The sequence below is a fragment of the Notolabrus celidotus genome, chromosome 24 (assembly GCF_009762535.1).
Source record: "Notolabrus celidotus isolate fNotCel1 chromosome 24, fNotCel1.pri, whole genome shotgun sequence".
Lineage (NCBI taxonomy): Eukaryota > Metazoa > Chordata > Actinopteri > Labriformes > Labridae > Notolabrus > Notolabrus celidotus.
This window is the reverse complement of record NC_048295.1, coordinates 6,272,251-6,291,158: the sequence shown is the minus strand read 5'-3', so window position 1 is coordinate 6,291,158 and position 18,908 is coordinate 6,272,251. Positions and strand designations below refer to the sequence as shown.

General features: G+C 41.1%; 2 protein-coding genes across 3 annotated transcripts in view; one reads left to right on the top strand and one right to left on the bottom strand.

The window, feature by feature from the left end:
* Positions 1-18,908, bottom strand: part of rp1l1a (rp1 like 1a) — an 80,169-nt gene that overhangs the window by 15,736 nt on the left and 45,525 nt on the right. The gene's annotated exons all lie outside the window — the stretch shown is intronic.
* On the top strand, positions 181-1,807 carry c24h8orf74 (chromosome 24 C8orf74 homolog). Its single transcript, XM_034677781.1, has 5 exons — positions 181-306; positions 708-891; positions 984-1,207; positions 1,294-1,449; positions 1,516-1,807. The coding sequence occupies exons 1-5, from the start codon at positions 259-261 to the stop codon at positions 1,774-1,776; spliced, it is 873 nt and encodes a 290-aa protein (XP_034533672.1). The 5' UTR covers positions 181-258; the 3' UTR covers positions 1,777-1,807.

The window sequence follows — 18,908 nt, the reverse complement described above, 5'->3', positions numbered from 1 at the left end:
AAAACATGGCATGCGGTTCAGTTGCGGTTTAGGGATATTGGCGTTTTATTTACATAACATAAAATGCAAAATTTAAATAATAAGTAACCAACTTTTATTTATTCTATAAATTCATTACGTTTTTATTCAAAATTAAAGGTTGCGCACGACAGAGTCTACTTTCTTTCTCAGACACGTGACAAGCAGCCTGCCTCTGACGTAATCACGTTGACAGCGTCTGTTTCCCATGGCAACTAGACGCGTCTGCTTCTTTCGAGGATGGATTCCTTCACAGAGAGAGAAATATCACAGATCGCGAGACAACAGGTAGGTGGGCGTCACATTAACACCCGGAAGTGTAAGTCTATCAGTGGAAAATATAATAAAAGGAGTTATTTAATGACTTTAGAGAGGTTAAAGACACACAGGAGGTCCAAGCTGATCAAAACAGGAGGCAGGGTAACTCCTGAGGGCCAGATTCTCGTCTTATCTAGTCTTTTTTTTTACCTTATGTCTAAGATAAATCCTAATAATGCTTTTACAAGTGGGAAAATCCAAAGCAATTCCAGAATAATGTTCCTAAGTGGCACTGCATTAGAACAGACTTGACTCTGTAGTGGAACCCACTGCATGGGCTCAAAATTGCATCCAGAAACTGGTTCAAATGCATGGGGATCGCTTTAGATAATGTATGTCTATAAGTTGCACATGTGTGTTCTCTGTTACAGCGAGATGTGGGTCTGCAGAGGCTCAGCAGTCACTTCTCATGGCCAGAGTTCTGCGATGACCAGCAGCGCTTCCATCAGGACTTTGTGTATGATGTCACCATGTACGCCTCAGACCGTGGCTTCCCCTGGCCGGATGTGATCCGGACGGCGGTGATGGCCAAAGACATCTTTCCACGACTGGAAGGTCAGAGCGGTGCTGAAAACATGGCTCTACCTTCAAATCCTGCAATTTAATTCAACAAAGTTCACTGTTTCCTTGTGTCCTCCATCCTTTAGGGCTTGACATACCTGGCCTTCTGTCCTTGTTGGGAGATGCACTGGCTGAGTGTTTTCCAAACATCACCTCCGCCCAGCGACATGAATTCACCAACTTCCTCACAAGCACCTGCACCACTCGACGGAGGCTATTCCAGGCGGTGGTGAGGGGAGCCGTTAGTGTTACTATAGCTCAGCGGCACCTGGAGGTGGAGTTGCCGCCAACACCTTGTCCTCTAGCACAGGTAATGAAACCGTGGTTATTGGCAACAACAGTGCAGTAGTCTGTTGAGTTGGCTCTTTAAATTAAGAAATAATTCCCCCCCCTCAGGGAATGGATCCGTGTGATTGGGAGCATCAGTGTCATCAAGCCAAGCTGACCTTATTGTTACAACAGAAGGCAGAGGAGCTGAGGGTGCTTCGAGAAGGTGCACGGGTCACTCTTGGGGAGGTCAGTGTTCCTGAAGATGAGGAGCTTAATGAACAGGTAAGACTCACAAAGGAACACAACATATAAAGTGTTTGGGAACAACTCTCATGACCTGTCTTGCAGGAGATTTTGGCCTTGGTGCGTACGGCCGTGAGGACCACACAAGACCAGATGCTTGCAAGTCTGACTGATGAGGCTTCCCTGCTTTGTGATATCCAGCAGATCAAGTTGCAGCAGGCAGCATTGGCCACAGGGGGGCTCCATAACCCTGTTCTTGCAGAAACAAGTCAAAGCAGCTCAAACCTTGATGCTCCTGTGAAGGCATCACCAAACAGTGCAAACTCAAAAACAGAGCGGAGGGAGTCCCGGAGTAAGAAGCGATGACGTTTTAATAATAAATGGTGTATGGACTGAGTTTATCAAGTGCTTTCTTGCCCATTCACACACCAACAGCACAGTGACAGGGCTGCTTAGCTGTTCTTGCACAAGGTCACTTCAGCATGTGGACCTTAGATCTAGCCCCCTACCTTCCAATTGAGAGAGGACCGACTCCACCACTAAGCCACAGCCGCCCTTCATAAGACAATTAATCCACTGTTAAGGATTTAATCCAGCTGCTTTCAAATCTCTGCAGCTTAAGTTTCGTGACTGTCTTGCTAACTTTACTGTTCTATAACAAATTCAAAAGTGCTTATTTAAAAAGAAACAAGGCCAAGAAAATAACTGTGAGACCACAAGAAAGGAGAAAAGGTGATCCAAAGAGGAGGTTCCACCTATTTCTGAAGGGTAGTAAAACTATTGCTTTTATTGTTCCTCTGTGATTTTAATTTAAAAGGTTGTATGAATAAAATACTTATGAATAGATCTCTAGAACAGGTGATTAGACTACACTCATAATGCACTTTTACAGTACTTAAAGTGATAATACACCACAGTCACATTCATAGAATGATAGCAGGGGCTACTGAAGAAATTGACACTGAGATTCATGTTCATGACTGTGCTTGCAACACTCCACCAGATGGCAGTAGATGACAAAGAATCTATGTAATCAAACCTGTGTCTGTTATTCAGCATTGCTGGCACAAGCTCACGACAAATCAGGAATAATCTTTTTTTTTTTAGATTATTTAACATTTTAATATTTCTATGAATCAATTTTTTTTGCTGTTGCATGCATATATTTCACAGCATGTTTGACCTGCTCTTAAAGTTTCCTTAAATCCTGAAGACTGTGTTTTATATATCTGAACAAACTGGGCAGGGTTCATCCATCCTCCATGTTCCCAGCTTTTGGCCGTGAACCAATTCTTCTTGCAGTTTCCCTTCCAACCACGCAGAATGGGCCACACTAGATGATGCATGTCTTATTGTTTATTGGCTTAAATAGCCTCTGGTGTTTTTGCCGTGCTGGAGGTCTGCCAAATATACGTACAACCCAAATTCCAGGCTTGTTTCGCTTATTGTTGCTCGTGAGTGTGAAATAAAAGGAGGTTTATTTCCTGCTGTGACAGTCATGAAAAAAGAAGCACTTTTTTTGTTTAATGTGGAAATGCAGAGTAAAAATAATTACTGTTTACACACAAACATGGATGTAATTAGCCTGTACTGCCTCCTCATCATAACTACCAACTCTCACAATAACACAATGAAAGGATGGTCTATGTTAGTTCAAACACTTACACACAAAAAAAAGACAGTTAATTATAAACATTTTTTTACACTGTAATGTTCTTTTTGTGGTCTTACTGTTTTTAACATTACATGACCTATAGTACCCTCACATTTGGCAACATGTAAGAAGCACTGAGATCTTATAATTTAACATTATTTATTAAACAGAACAATGTGAGATTAGTCCATTAGAATAATCATGAAACATCTACATGATGTAAAAATACACAACAGATTTTTAACATCGTTTACACAACACAAAATACTAATTTTACAAGAATTTGCGAAGATGATATAATATTAATAAATGGAAGGAAGCAGCAATTTAAATTAGCTTATTATATTGAGTGATGAATTTTCTTACAAGGCGACATCTATAATCTAATGTGATGCAATGCAACAGATCTGCCATGTTATTGTAGGTTGTGGTGTTGCTGCGTTTAAGTGTTATTTAAACAATTATAATTTTCCCCTGTCATGTTTGTAAATGAGATGAACCGCCCAGTTATGAAACAGGTAGTTAAATAATAATTAACATAAGCATCTTTACAATAAAGGACCCCAAACAACATAATATTAATAATACTACTAATATAAATAATAAAATAGTTATAATAATAAAACAAAGAACAAAAATAATAGGAAAATGAGGACTACTACTACAACTAATACCACTACTACTACTAATGATAATAATAATAACACAAAGAACAATAATAACTAGAAAAGTAATGATAATGATGCTACTAAAACTACTAATACTACTACAAATAATAATAATAGTCATCATAATAATAGTAATAATGAAAATACAAAGAACAATTATAATTATAATAATAATTAAGAGAATGATAATGAAAGTAATAATTATAATACTACAACAACTACTACAAATGATAATATTTTGTATATTCACTGCATGTTTTGGACAAGTTTTGCCTCAATATATCTGTTTAAAAAATAGTAAATGGAATATTAGTCAAATTTAACATTGTACTGAATGGACTCAGCCTCAGCGCCATCCCATCATTTAGTCAATGCTCTACTAATTTGCCATCATGACTCCCGCCACTAATGGGACTTTAGTCAGGCCCATTTATTGCCATTAGGGAATTGAGGCTACATCCAGCGGGTGAGGGGTTAATTAGAAACAACTGAAGGGGTCAGAGGTGTGTGTATATGTCTGTGTGTGTCGAACACATATGGCCATGAAAGGCCTGGACCTCTGGTAATAGAGGGTGGATTTAAACAAGGATCTGCTGGAGAAGATTTATCCGCTGGCTGTGACACAGGGACAAATAGTGCTGATAGGTGAAGGCCTCTTGGCGCAGAGTCCAGTCTGGATGACAAATAGCTTGTGTGTGCCTGGGTGGAAAATAGGACGGCGGACCATATTCACTTATCACTGAGTCAGGCCCTTCCTCGAATCCGCTCTTGACATCCTAGCTGGATCCCATTGGCTTCTCTCACTCGCCTCTCTTGTTTTGTCCTTGCATCTCTCTTCCCTTTTATCTATCTTTCTTCTCTTTAATACTCACCTCCATCCCCCCTACATACCCCTCTCCTCCTGCGCTCTCAACAGTATCTCCCAAGCCTCTCAGCTTCCTATATTACACCGCCAGATAAGAGAGGAGAAGGCCCCGACTGACAGGAACCCCAAATTAATTTACAAGCAATGATGCCATTCCCGGGCTGATAGAACAGTCTTTATACAATATGAAGGGATAGGGAGTGACGCCTCAGAGCTTCCACTGGGGACAGAGAGCGACTGTGCTATCTTTGTAATTATAGGGAGAGACCTTGATCCTTCTGTCTTTTTCCATCTCCTCAATAAATACTGTAGAAAGAACCCCTGAGACATACTCAAGCTTATTGCTACAGGTGATGAAGAAATCATTTATATTACTGAAGTTTTTTACATACTGGATTCTGTTAAGACCACAGTTGTTAACTTTCCAACACTCATTGCCCGATTCGCCACAGCTCTACGGCCTAACAGGCTTACCACCGCATATAATCTAAAGAAATGTAAGTGGATTAAGGAAATCAGTTTTCAGGGTCATATAGCATTCATTAAATCTGGACCAAAGCTGCAGCTATGGGGGCTATTAGCTGCTTCAATGTCCCCTGACAATCGCTCCAAAACGAAGGAATTATAAAGGATAACTGGATCCAAGCCGCTGCTCATGGTCTGCCTTCACACAGTAGAGGGCTGGTCCTTGAGTCTACCATCTCATGACTTCAACCCAACTTGTCATTTGCTGTCTGTAATTATGACCAAGTGTTTCAGCTGAACTGAAGCAGATTTGCAATTTCCATACATCTCTCTCACTCCTTATATTTGGGGGAGGCCACCATTTGAGTCATCGTTAAAAAATTCAGAATCGAATACCTCATGTGACTATTATCTAATGTTAAAAATGTACTTTTTTCTAATTGTTTTGTTTGCATATCTAATTAGCAGAGCTACAGCAACCTTGCAGTCATTAAATGGGTTTCTCTCTGTCCTTATATTTAGGGGAGGCCACTATTTGAGAAACTTGCACAAATGCAACACATTAAAGATGTTAAATAGTGTCCAGAATGCTTACTTTAGTTAAAGACATGGCTCAATGACGCTAGGCCAATAGTTATAGAGCATTCACATGAGAGAGTGTCCTTCCAAAAGCACAGGAATGGATTCATTCACATAGTTTGGCGGCTAAATGCTTTGTGAGCTGTGAAATGGGTAATTTGTTGAAGCCAGCGTTTGTGGGCAGCTGCATGCAGTTACACAGCGCTGCCCTGATGGCAGTCCAGCAATCCGACACACACAAAACTGATTTAGGTCCAGTTAACACGCTAATGTTGGATTCCCAGCGAAATCAATTCTGGTTCTCTGGGTCGGACTGTAACGTGAGGGTCCTTCAGAAAGGGCAACGCTGGGGAGACAGGTGACCTCAGGAACTTTACTTTGCAGACTTAATGAAATTAACATAAAAGGCCAGAGGTTTTTGTCTCAGGGAATGCTGGGAATTTTAAAAAATACAAAAAATGAAATAAAATAGTAAAAACATTAAAAAAAAAAAAATACAAATTGAATATAAGAAATAAAGAAAGAAGAAATATAATTAAATAAGTACAATTAATTTTAAAGAAAAAAAAGAATAAATCCAAATATATAACAAATAAATAAATAAAAACAAGATGTAAAAAAATAAAATAATTAAAATAACAAATAAAGTTAATTAAATAATACAATAATAAAGAAAGAAACAAAGACAGAAATAAAGAATAAATTAATTAACAGAATTAAATAAGTACAATAAACTCTAAGGAAGAAGAAATAATAAATAAAATAAAAAATAAAATGATGTATATTGCAAATCAGTTCATTCATCCACTGTATGGCTGTGGGGGGCTTTGTCTATAACCACAAGACTGTGATGATCTTCATTGCAACCAAAAGCAGGGCCCTCAGCAATGCTGCATGACCACTGCACTCCTCATCCCTTGGCCTTTTGTTTTATTACCCTGGGAAACTTCATAAAAAAGGCAAAATCAGTTTTATCAAGCAGTAAATGAAGAAAAATGAATCTGCAACATTTTTGTACTATCACTTTTTAAACATTGCTGATTTAAATCCGCCCTCAGAGACATGTCTGAGGTGTTTGCAGAGAGTCAAACAGTTGTAACGCAAGCCCACGGCACTAACATAACCACCACAGAGACGTGCAGCAGTCAGCTTGGACTTATCCGCAGCTTCGCTCCACGCAGAGCGGGAGAAGTGTAAATCCAAAGCTGAAAACTCCATTAGGCTGAGTCAGTCATGCATCCGTATGCTCCAGTGCCAGACAGCTCTGTAAATCAGCTTCCCTTTTTTTAGCTCCACTGAAGAAAACAATATGGGTAGTGTCTGGGTACTGAGCATCGGGTCCTTTAGTTACACACACACGGATACGCACATACACACACACACATACACACACACCCTAGGGGCCTGGCTGCTACAGAGCGAGACCAAATGCTCTGATCCAGGTTGAACTAACTACTGACATGTGCACCTGTCAGACATGGGCTGCTGAAGGTATGTTTGCATTTCTTTGTACATACTGTTTAGTGTGTGTACTGTGCTGTGCTGTGGTGTGTTCTACATCCAGACTAGGTGAGTCTATTATCTCTGAGAGGAATTATTTACCTCTACTGCACACAGTCTCTTCCCTCTCTTCTTTAGAAATGCGTCATATTTTTGTTCGTGCAGTCTAAGGATAGTTTGACGACTGACACTGTGACTAAATATTTCAGTTTGTGGCACAATAAATTCCCTCAGGAAGTGGATTCAAATTCTTTCTCTCTTTCTGGCACACACACACACACACACACACACACATGCAAATACACAGACTGTAAAGTAAACGGATTTGGAGTGTGTCCACCAGTCCTAATCTGTTGTCCAGTAAAGGCTGACTGAGGCCTAGCAGGTGCTAGACACTTGTCTGTGGAATGTGGAGACCTCAGACCTCCCACCAGGACTGAGCTTCCTCCGTGCTGCAAGTGTGTGTGTGTCTATGTGTGTGTGTGTGTGTGTGTGTGCGCGCGCATTACATGTGGAGGACACGTGGGTGGTGGTCACCACCTGCTCTCAGCCCTAATTTCAGTTTTTTCTCAGGACTGGAATAATTCATTGCACTCTGTAGTTTTTTTTAACTGATCCAGAAGAACTGTGTTTCAAATAAAGGCCTGGGGCTTCTAAAAGATGAAGTTAGGACGCTGAGGAAAGTAAATACAAAATATATGACCCTTTGTTCATTGGAATTCTGCTTTAACGCCCACCCTAACCACTTTTATCTGCTCACCTTTCTTCCCCTACAGTTCTCTTCACCCCACAACACCCATGGTTATGCTCTCACACACACACACCTTAACCCACCCTGTCACTTCCTGTTTCTCTCTTCTTGTGTTTGTCAGATCTGTTACCTTCATCTTTTATTAAGTAGCTGAAATCAAGTGTTGATAAAGGAAGCCAACTCGTCAAGATTCCAATTGAGGCAGGCATCTTCACGTGACATTTCCGTTGGGCAAAAAGTGGTGCTTGAAATAGACTTTTTAGAACTTCTTAATATTTAATACCAGTTCTGTGTAACCCTATCTCTTTTTATCAAACGTGTTGTTTTAAATTGAGAAAAATAATATCAGTAGCCCAATCTATAATCACCTTTATATGGTCTGCTCTGTAAGTAGGTCATTACACACAACCTCAGGTCCCTGTCCAAGTGGTCTCACTAGAGACAAGATAAGGAGGAAAGTTAGGACAGGTGAAACATTTCATATATTGTGGATCAATAAAGCTAAAGAGTTGACCTCCTTATTTCCACTTCCTCGTTCCCTACCTCTCTCTTTCTTCCCCTTTTGTCCTTCCTCTTACATTTCTCCCATTGTCAGAATGACTGATGATAGCCAGCAGAGCTGGGAGTCCGGCACTGTACCTTCAACAAATGGTCGCGGCCTGCTCAGCCAGGCCTTGGACTGACAGAAATCAATATTTCAACAATTTAAAATCTATCAAAAGAGGTTTTTTTGAGAGCGCTACTGCTGCCTACATCCCCCTTTCACCCACCAACAACCCCCCCTTTCCTTTCCAACACACCACGCCACAAACACTGAATCAGACACTTTGTAGTTACAACTAGCAATCAATAAGCCAGCACCTTCACAGATCTTAACCGTGGGTGCCTCGGAGCAGTGATGGATGGTGAGGAAGGCCGCGATTCGTTTTGTCAGGCCATTACGCCGGCAAATTCTGTCCACTTCATCCTACAGACGATCATTTTTCACACTTCATAAGAAGCAGAAATGGGTTGGAAGGAGGAGAAAGGGAGCGAAAGAGAGGAGGTGGCAGACAAAGGGACAGCAAATTGAGAAGAAGGGTTAACCAAATGGGAAGAAATTAAGAATATAGGGAAAAAGTGAGAGGGGAGGAAGACACAGGAGAGTGATGACAGACGGTTTGGAGAAGAGCAGACTGAGCGGCTCTTGTTACCATTTTCTGTTACAGTGAAAAGAAGACAAAAACCCACTCTGACACACTTCAATCCTCCAATCCGGTTTTTACTTAAAAGATTACATTTACCTCCACGGGCTGTGACAATAAGCCTTTGATCCATGGATACATCTCTAAACTATACGCAATTAACCACAGGAACAACAAAAAAAGCTATGTTTGTTAGCTTAAAACAGACAACAGAGAGCTTCCCTGTGTGTATGGTGTGTGTAACCAAATCAGTCAGGGGGGAAATTGATTTTTTTTTCCTCTCCCTGCTGAAAGCATTTTATCGCTATAAAGCACACAAGGGCAAAGTAACCATGAACAAGTCCCACTAGTCAAACATATGATGTTTACAAAACAGCAAAGTGGTAAATTAGTCGAGCTAAAACTTCCACACAGGAAAAAATGTGCGCTCTTACAAACCCCTCGTGTTCAGTCAGAACATCCATGAAGTATCTTGTGCAAAATATAAGCTTGTACTGGAAAAATCACCCCTTCCTTTCCTCACCTTCTGTCATTTGCATTATTATATCTCCCCTCCCTCCTCTACCTTTCCCTTCCTCCCTCTCTTGGCGTGGCTCCCCAAGACCCAAGGTGTTCTTGTTGGAACGGTCTTGCCTCGGAAAACAAGCGACAGCTGCTGTGTGTGTGTGTGTGCGTTCGTGGTGCCGTTCTTCGTGGTCTCGCCCCATATGTTGGCCCTCACCTGCTGGCGGCGGGAGGATTATGAGCTACAAGCCCTTATTAAAACTGGATTTGTTTACCCTCCTGCTTTCGGAAGGCGACAACAAAAACAGTGTGACCCGTCCGAGCGTGCGCCGTCCACCGACCACGAGAAAAAGTCTCAGCTAGACAGAAGTAGAAATTACGATAAAGGACAAGATTGAGCAAATTAAACGATTGATGATGGTGGCAGCTTGCAATCAAGGGGGTCACCATCTCCTTCCAAAGCTGAAACCACTAGCCTTCATACCACTAGCCTTCATACCTCTACCTTTGTCTCCCTACCTCTGCTTTAGTCCTGTCCCAGAACAATAATAGGGTCCCTCTAATAGAAGACCATCAATCATAACCACAAGTCTCATAACCACCAACACTAGTTAAAACCAAAGTTAAAAGTCCCAATTCCAACAGCCTCCTCTCTCTCTCTCTCACACACACATACGTATATATACAGTACACGTATATAAACTCATCCTATTCCACCCCCCCCTCGGCACCAGCACAGAATGACTGCAAAGTCAGCATCTTCCTCTATGAAAATTAATGGGGAGTGTGACGAGATATGGAGGTCAAGACAGGGAAGGGAAAGGAAATTAAAGGACTGACAAAAGAAGAGAAGTAGAGACAGAAAGAAAAGGGAAAATGTCCAAAAGAGATGGCAGAGAAAGACGGCAGGTAGAAGAGATAGATAGGAGGGATATGGAGAGAGGTAGAGAGGCAACGTCAGCATCTGTCATAGACCTGATTAGGGATTGTGGCAAGTTATGGAGTCAAGGGAAGGAAGGAGGGAGTGATGGGATGAGAGTGTGTGTTTTGTTGGTTTCCAGAGTAAACAAAGGTGACGAGGGGAGATGGCTTGTTTGGTTCTGATTGGGATGCAGTGTAATGTTTTCTTTCTCTGTGTGTTTACCTGATACTTAATGTTAATTTTGGGCAAGAATTGGGTGAAGTTTCACATTTTTTTCTTACTTACTTCAATTTATAAATTCATGACGTCATTCATATCATTCATTTTGCAGCCAAGTGTCACACTGGGAGGGTGGTAAGAATCAAGATGCATTTAACCTCCAATTTTGGAAAATACAATTTTTAACATTTTTTCAAAAATAATAATTATTATTTTAATATAGATTTTGGAGCTTTCACATCTTTATTTAGAGAGGAGAGGACAAGTAGATAGGAAAGGAAACCAGGAGAGAGTGAGGGAACAAGATGAAGGAGGGGAATTGAACCGCGTGCCCAATTTAACCATTAGGCTAAATCTACACCCAAAATGTTGTTTTTAGTATCTGTTTTGATCTTATCATCACCAGTTGTGTCATAATTAAGAACATTTTTAAAGATGTTATTACCTTAATTGATTACATATTTATTTATAATTTCAACACACTTAAATCTGACTCCATACTTATGTGGAAGTCTAAAATGTTTCATGTTTTGGTGGTTTGCCACTTAATCACTATATTAAAGGCTTTTCTCTTCTGGTGAGTTTTCCTTTTTTTTAGGCCAAATCTGCCAGAAGGGGGCACAAAGCCACTGACTTAGAGTCGGTCCAGGCCGAACAGAGACGAGCTTAAGGCCTCCACCTCTGGACGGCTGAATGGATTTCATGTTGGTTTCAGTGTGAAGGCTTTTTTATCTCTCTCTCAAAGAGTGGAAGCTTTATCTTTGCATTTTTTTGTCGGCTTCAAGAAGATTGAGATGATCTTAATCTCATTTTGATATATATAAAAAATGCAGGAAAGAAAATAAAACAGCTGGAAAAGTCCAGGCATTAAGTAGACTAGAAATAAATAAAGATACTATAAAAAATGTCATCCTTCAAGAGCTGAATTGTTCTCATCAGGTCAATTAATTTTCAATTTAAACAGCATTTAATGAGAGAGGTGTAACCCTCTCTCGTCCTGGAGTTTTCCACTATTGTTTTTAACATTATCTGAGGGGGAAAAAAAACACAATTTAGGTACAACAGTAAAAAAAAGCTGCTGATAAATAAACAAAAATGTATGTTAGTACAAATGTTAAAAAGATTATAGTGGATAATTAGATGGAGTGTGAGATATTAAAACAGAATCTGTTGATGTTTTTAACTTAGTAAAAATACATGAAATGTGTTTAATTAATGCAGTAAATAAATGAGCTATATTCTACTTCAAGTGTATTCTTAAAAAAACAGGAATTAAGAAATACAAAGTCGAAAACAACACATGAGAAATAATAAATGAGAAATCAGGACCAGGTTAAGTAGCTCAGAGGCAGGGACAAAAGCCAATTTCCTTTCTGCGTGTCACCTTTTGTGCCAAAGCACATTGGAGGACTGAACCTGTCAGTCAAGACTCAAACCAGCATGTTGCCCTGCAGCAAGACAATGACAAACACCCCCCTCCCTCTTTAGGCTCGAGCCTTTGAAGGGCCTTTTCGGGGTATTTTGGTTGCACAAAAACTGACACTAACACAACATACCATGTCGTACAGCGGTGAAAGTGCAACAGTGGAAAATCTTTGGAGGCCTCTGATATTTTCTGTTTTTTTTACAGGAATGTTTTTGTAACATTTGGTGACACTGAAATGTCAAAAACACTTACAAGTTATTGTTATTGGAATAAAAAAGGAACACAACAAGCTTCTGTGAACTAATGAATGACACAAGTGCCCATTAATGCACCAAAACTTTGTATCACTCCAGATTAAGCCTCACATCTTCCACCTTTCTTTTTTTGACGAAGCTACTCAACGTTATATTAAAGTTTAGAAACAGAACATGTGGGGAATACAAGTCATCTTCACATATTTCTCTTCACTGGTTTCTAAGCAGGCAAATCTGAAAAGGTGGGAGAAAAGGAGGGATGAGGGGGAATTGGGTACTAAAGCACAGATTGACAAAACTTCCCTCGACCGGCCAAGCATCACACACATCAAAGTGAAGACATTGTTTGGGAGGAACAATGGCTGCCGTCACAGTCCAGGAGTTTGTGTGCCGTTGCGTGTTTGCGCCCCCCTTCCCTCCCCGGAATCCCCCTCTGACGGCGAAATCCCTGGATTATCAAACCGGCAGATGCAAACCGCAAAGAACAATCTCATCCGAAGCCTTCAGAGGGAACTCCTCTGAGGCCCGTCTGGAAGAGGAGAAGAGATAACATCAGACAAAGAAAGTAGGTACTCCTGTAGAAAGAGAGGAAACTCCACGGACACGTTCACTTTGATTCAATGATAGTGTCTTCGAACACCAACTTTCATAATAAGCAGCATTGAAAGCTATTAAACTACTGGTGACTCCTTTCACTAACTTTACATTTTGCCTGAAATAACTGGGATTTAAAATTCTGCAAAATACTCCTTTAAACACATAATTCACACTGTTCTGGGAGGGTATTACATTGTTCAAATTTTGCTGCGATTGCACCAAGTTTGTAAGAACAATAAAGAACCTCCCACCCACATGAACGGACCGTCCTGTCAGCTGGGAGCATATGGGAATGCCATCAAACTGTGATTTGCTATGTCGACATCCTTATAACCTCTGGGATGCTTCAGCCATGGAGGTCCGGGATACCATGCCTCCCCTGACCCCTTCGAAAACCACAGACAGACTAGTGGAGATAATGCAAAACATAGACACGGATTGGGAGATGGAGAAACAGACAAAAAAAAAAGAGAGAGAGAGAGAGAGAGAGAGAGAGAGAGAGAGAGAGAGAGAGAAAGGGAATTGGGATGGGACTGCCTTTGACTTTGTAGTTTGCAGAGGCTGCTGAGAGTCTAGAATTATCCGTACCAGAGACAGATCCTAAGAGAAAGTCCATCTGGGTATCTACCGGCCAAACAGAAAATCAATGAAGATCAGAGTAGTGGCAGGACACACACACTCACACACACGCTAACATGCGTAGAGGCTCAGTGAATAAAACAAACACTAATCACACCATATTAGCAGAGGCTCAAGTGGAGGCCTCAGGAATCGATCTCTGGGTCCATTAATGGCAGTCATTAGTGTTTTAATGAAGCCAAGTTGGGCAGGAAAAAAAAGAGGAGAGGAGTAAATGGAAAGAAAATGGAGTGAAGTGACGAACACAAAAGTGGGAAGAAAGATGGGTTCAGGTACTGTATAATTGGAATGGTAGATCTTTAGAGAGGGAGCTGATGCTAAGGGGGATATTTTCAGGCTGCTCAGGCGATGAGTCATGGTCAACACATTTAAAACTTCTTAATTTTGAATTTTTTTCCATCAAGGGGCGATTGGTTGGAGCAGCTTGTACGTTAATGACGTATATAAAATGCAGTTCCACACAAGCGCTAAGAATACAGAAGATCTAAAAGCATTACTGTTTGTTTATAAGTCAAACAAGGAAGTGTTTTCTTCCAGTACAATGAAACAACATTAAAGTTAAACTCTACCAGCTTGGAGAAATGCTGATACATAGAAATGCAGCTTGTGTTTAGCTGACACTTAGGCAGAAAAAAAGATGTGACAAACATTTGTCCTCCCTTAAAAGAAATCAAAGCTGAGATGATGTGGCTGCATTTATTTGTCAGGTGTTTTTTTTTTTTGGCAGTGCTTTTAGAGGAGGAGGAAGATACAGGAGGAGGCATTTGTGAAGTGGAGGGGGGTTGGATTACTGCAGTGTGCCAACAGTGAAGAGAAAATGTATATGTGACAGTTTTCTGCCTCTAAAAACACAACCTGAAGAGTCTGGGGGGTTTTATATACCGGACAATAAAACGATTGAGCGGTGAAATGAAATGAGACTGCTGCACAGTTGGGTCTTAAACAATCGTTACTAGCTACGAGTCTCCTTTATTTTCTTATATTCAAATGAGGTAGGAAATAACTTCCATGAAGAAAGGATGCATGGATTTTTTTAGGGAGCTCTGCCTGCAAAAGCTCTTGAAGTTGCTTGTTCACACATGCTGTAAAAAAAAAAAAAAAAAAAAGTCTTCCTTGTTGAGCAGGTTCAAAAGAACGCTGCTGTGGTCACAGTGTCATCTTTACAACATCATGGCCTACCCATAGAGACCCCTTTTATCGGACAGATACATTCTACTAAGGTGAGGAACAGACACAGGAAAATATAAATGGCAGGACGTTCTGAAATGTTCCAGAAATGGAGGGAATGTGTGAACGGGGCTGATTTATGTCATGAAGAGTGGAGCTACTAGCAATTCCCAATTAGGCTGTTTTATTAAATAATAAATGTTACTTTTTGTCTTTTCTTTAGCCTCTTTTTAGCTAGCTTGCTTGTCCTTGGCGTTGACCTTTTCCACATTTAATGCAATAATTTCTGCGTCTGAATGTCAGCAGCCATCAAACACAACTCCACCAAAAACAGCATCAATTTCAGCCTTGTTAGGCCTCCTGGCTTTTTACTACAACACACACACACCCACACACACACACACACACACACCCTAGTCAGCCCGGAGCAGACAATGTAAACCAATCCTTCTATTGCTGTCAGCGAACAAGTGGCCACCCGCTGGGTGAAAAAAGGGCACGGTGAGAAACGCTCTCAATCACTTTCAATTAATCCCCCCCTCCTGCTTCCCTTGAAGGGACAGTTTTTCCATGGGGTGTGTTTGAAGGGGGCGCTCTGACGGTGATGGCACACAGATATTGATTTATTATCCTCTTCAGGAAGATTCAGACCTGACACCAGACCTGTTAGCATCAGGGAATCATTAAGAAGAGAGTGGATGTGACTCTTGAAGCAGCGGGAGACGACTATTTAAAAAAAGTACAAATATTAAAAACATTTTCAGTCACAATTTCCTCAATAATCTCTGCCTCACACTAAAATTCCCCCTGTTGTGATTTCCAGACAGTTCTTATCGCATGCTAATAGTGTGGATAATGATAATAAAAGAGATACTGTGTGTGTGTGTGTGTGTGTGTGTGTTTGTGTGTGTGTGTGCTGTGGTGTGAGAGATCAAGAGCGTCCCTGCTTGAAATGATTAGAAGGTCGCAGCCATTATGAGCTCCTCTCTGCCTTTTGTATCTGCTGTAATGAATACTGAGGGGGGCATTTGGAGTACTTTGAGGAACTAACAGCCTTTTTAATCCTTTAATCCTGAGGAAAACCAATTTCACCCCTATACACACACACACACATACACACACACACACACACACACACACAAACACACACACACACAGGCGCGCACACACGTATCGTTTGAAAGGGTGTTTTTACTGAACCTGCCGTGTGTGTTTAACCTGCTCTCGTTAATTTCCCGGCTCAGAGACCTGGTGATCCCGGAGATTAGGTTCATTAAAATCACATATTGTACGCACTGTGGTGTGTGTGTTCATGTGTGTGTGTGTGCGCGCACACTAGGATCAGGAGAACAGATAGGGGAAGGCCATTTGCAGCATTTTGACCCTGACAAGGTTGACTCCTGCCCCGGGATGTGAAGCCCCAGCTGTGAGTGCAACAGAAACCTTTGAGCTGGTTTTATCTCCTGAACTTGACTCAGTTGACACCTCCCCATTACGCAGCTTGTATCCAATTGTATCGTAAAACAGAGCCCTTGGTCATGGTTAATATGAGTCTGGTTCTGCTTGTGGTTTCTGCCTGCAGCATAACTAAGAGCTGGTCTAAGCCTGATCCAGCTCTAACTATAAGCTTTATCAAAAAGGAAAGTTTGAAGCCTACTCTTAAAAGTAGAGAGGGTGTCTGCCTCCTGGACCCTGACTGGTAGATGATTCCAAAGGAGAGGGGCCTGAAAACTGAATTCTCTACCTCCCATACTGCTTTTGGAGACTTTAGGTATGACCAACAGAGGGGTACAGGCTGTCATTGGGTTAGTTTTTCTTGCAAAGAGTCATATTTGGTTTAGAGAAAGTCAGATAATAAATAAAATTGTATAGAAAGTCAAACATAGGGAACCAGTATGATAGCATTTCATTTGAGGTAGGTGTTCTGCAGGATTATGCGTAGGAAATGCTCGTGCAGCGGATGCAGTGGTAACTGAAAAACGTTGATAAGGACACAGGGGAGGAGTGTGTGTGAATGTGAGCCTGCAGCATTTGTGCATTCCTCTTATGAGTATGGATCTAAGCTGCTATACGGCGTCTGCGTGTGTGTTTTCTGTGCATACTCCAGACGCCGCCTCCTATCATTGCTTCATAATGGACGAGTGTCTGGGGAGTTTTATCTCTGAGCCATAGCTGTTCAAGGGACTTCTGAGGCCTGGAGGCCCTGACTCAAAGGGCTGCCACGATTTTGAAAAGGTGGCTGAATTGAAAAGAGGGTTGGGAAATTTCACTTGTCTTTTATATGTGTGGAAGAGACAGAGGTGCTGTGTGTGTTGGGAGTCAGGAGGGCAGGACACAGGAGAGCGGGAGACAAGAATTGTCTTCCCAGCATGCCACAGGGCTTCCCTTATTCCCTGCAAAGGTGAGCAGCAACATAATTAGAGAGATAAAAAGCAATGGTGAATGTGGGGGCTCTGATAAGGTCTAATGAGAAGAAGATGGGACACAGAGGGAGGATGCTGGAAACGCAGAGGCGAGGGGGTTGGAGGAAGAGGGAAAAAAGGAGAGGAATGACGGGAAAAAGAGGGAAATCAGAGAGATTCAGATCAGATGAGGGTTATTAGCATGGTGTGACACCACCAAGGAGGTGAGATATCTCTGATACCTCTGCTGTCTTCCTCATCATCTCCCTACTTTTCCCTTTATGAAGGAAAGCAACAGGGTAACTGGGAACTGAACTGTAGTTCTTGCTTTACAAATTTGGACCAGTCACTACTTTTTTTGTCATTAACATCTGGAATTAGATATTTCTCAAAACTGCATTTGCAACCGATAACAGATGGCAGTGTTCATCCTACATCCCTTCCTGCTTATCTGATCTCTCTCCCTCTCTGTTTCTCTCCGTGTCCATCTGGGTACAACATCCGCTCTCAGGGAGGCATCACTGTTTATCTGTATCATCCTGCAGCAGATTAGTTGACACCTCTCACCGCCCCTGCTCCGACCTGCCCCCGCTGTCTAATCCCAATGCACATTCTTCTGCATTTCAATATCTCCATTCAGAAATACAAGGTTATGGATATTTTTGAAAGGGAATTATATGATGGAGTGGACCATATCTTCAAAAAAAACTAAATTCAACAAGCCTGTTTCATAGCATTCAACCAAACTGGTGACAAAAAACCCCTAAAGGCCCACTTTCGGTCCACAAACACCCCGTTTTTTTATTTCAATGGAATCAAAAGAGTCCCAAAACTGCTGAGAATAGAGTATCTAGCATGAATTGTGCTGGCTAGCTGACAGCCAAATCTTCTTCTATGTAGAGTAGCTTCTTCTGCTTCTTTTCCGTCATCCTCTGTTTAAGTCAGGCAAAAACCAGCATAAAGAACCACTACCACCCCTTACTATGAACGAATTAAATACATGGTATTGCTGAATGCAAATTTTTCCTCTTTTGTTTTTGAAAAGATGGTTATCGGTATTACCGGTTATTGCAACAACTTAGTTAGAAAGTCAAGAATACAATTAATTTAATCTTTAAACCACATACTAAGCAAACACAACCAATTAAGCTTTATCAGAGTGCAATGTTTAAAAATATGGGATTAACTGAATGCATGTTAGGTATTAAAAGTCATTCTCACATATTTCTATCTTTCGCTGTTTTCAACAAAATGTTGTTTAATCCTGAGGAGGCAATTGCATCGATTAACACAACCAAACCGGTTGAATACCCAGCAATAAGATGATCAATCATATCTTAAGGAGTCCCGGGCCACATCTTTTAGTCCCCCCCTGCATTAATTCAATCCCCATTATCCGAGCTAAGAAGGAGGCCATAATGGATTTGTGCACTCTAAGAGAAAATGGCTTTTTGAACCAACACACAATTAACACAGAGTTTTGGAAAAACCATACTCATATTAGGAGCGTAATGGGAAATAAGCCCGCAGCTTTCTCAACGAGTTAGAAAATGGGGGGTTAATAATGTGTTCAGAAAGTTTTCATGTTTAATTTATCATTCCAGGAAGGAGCATTAATCAGAGAGAGTGTGAAGTGATGTTTTCTGTATTGATTTTAATCCATTATTTAAAGCCTTTAGTTAATTTCCCCACAAAGTTTGGC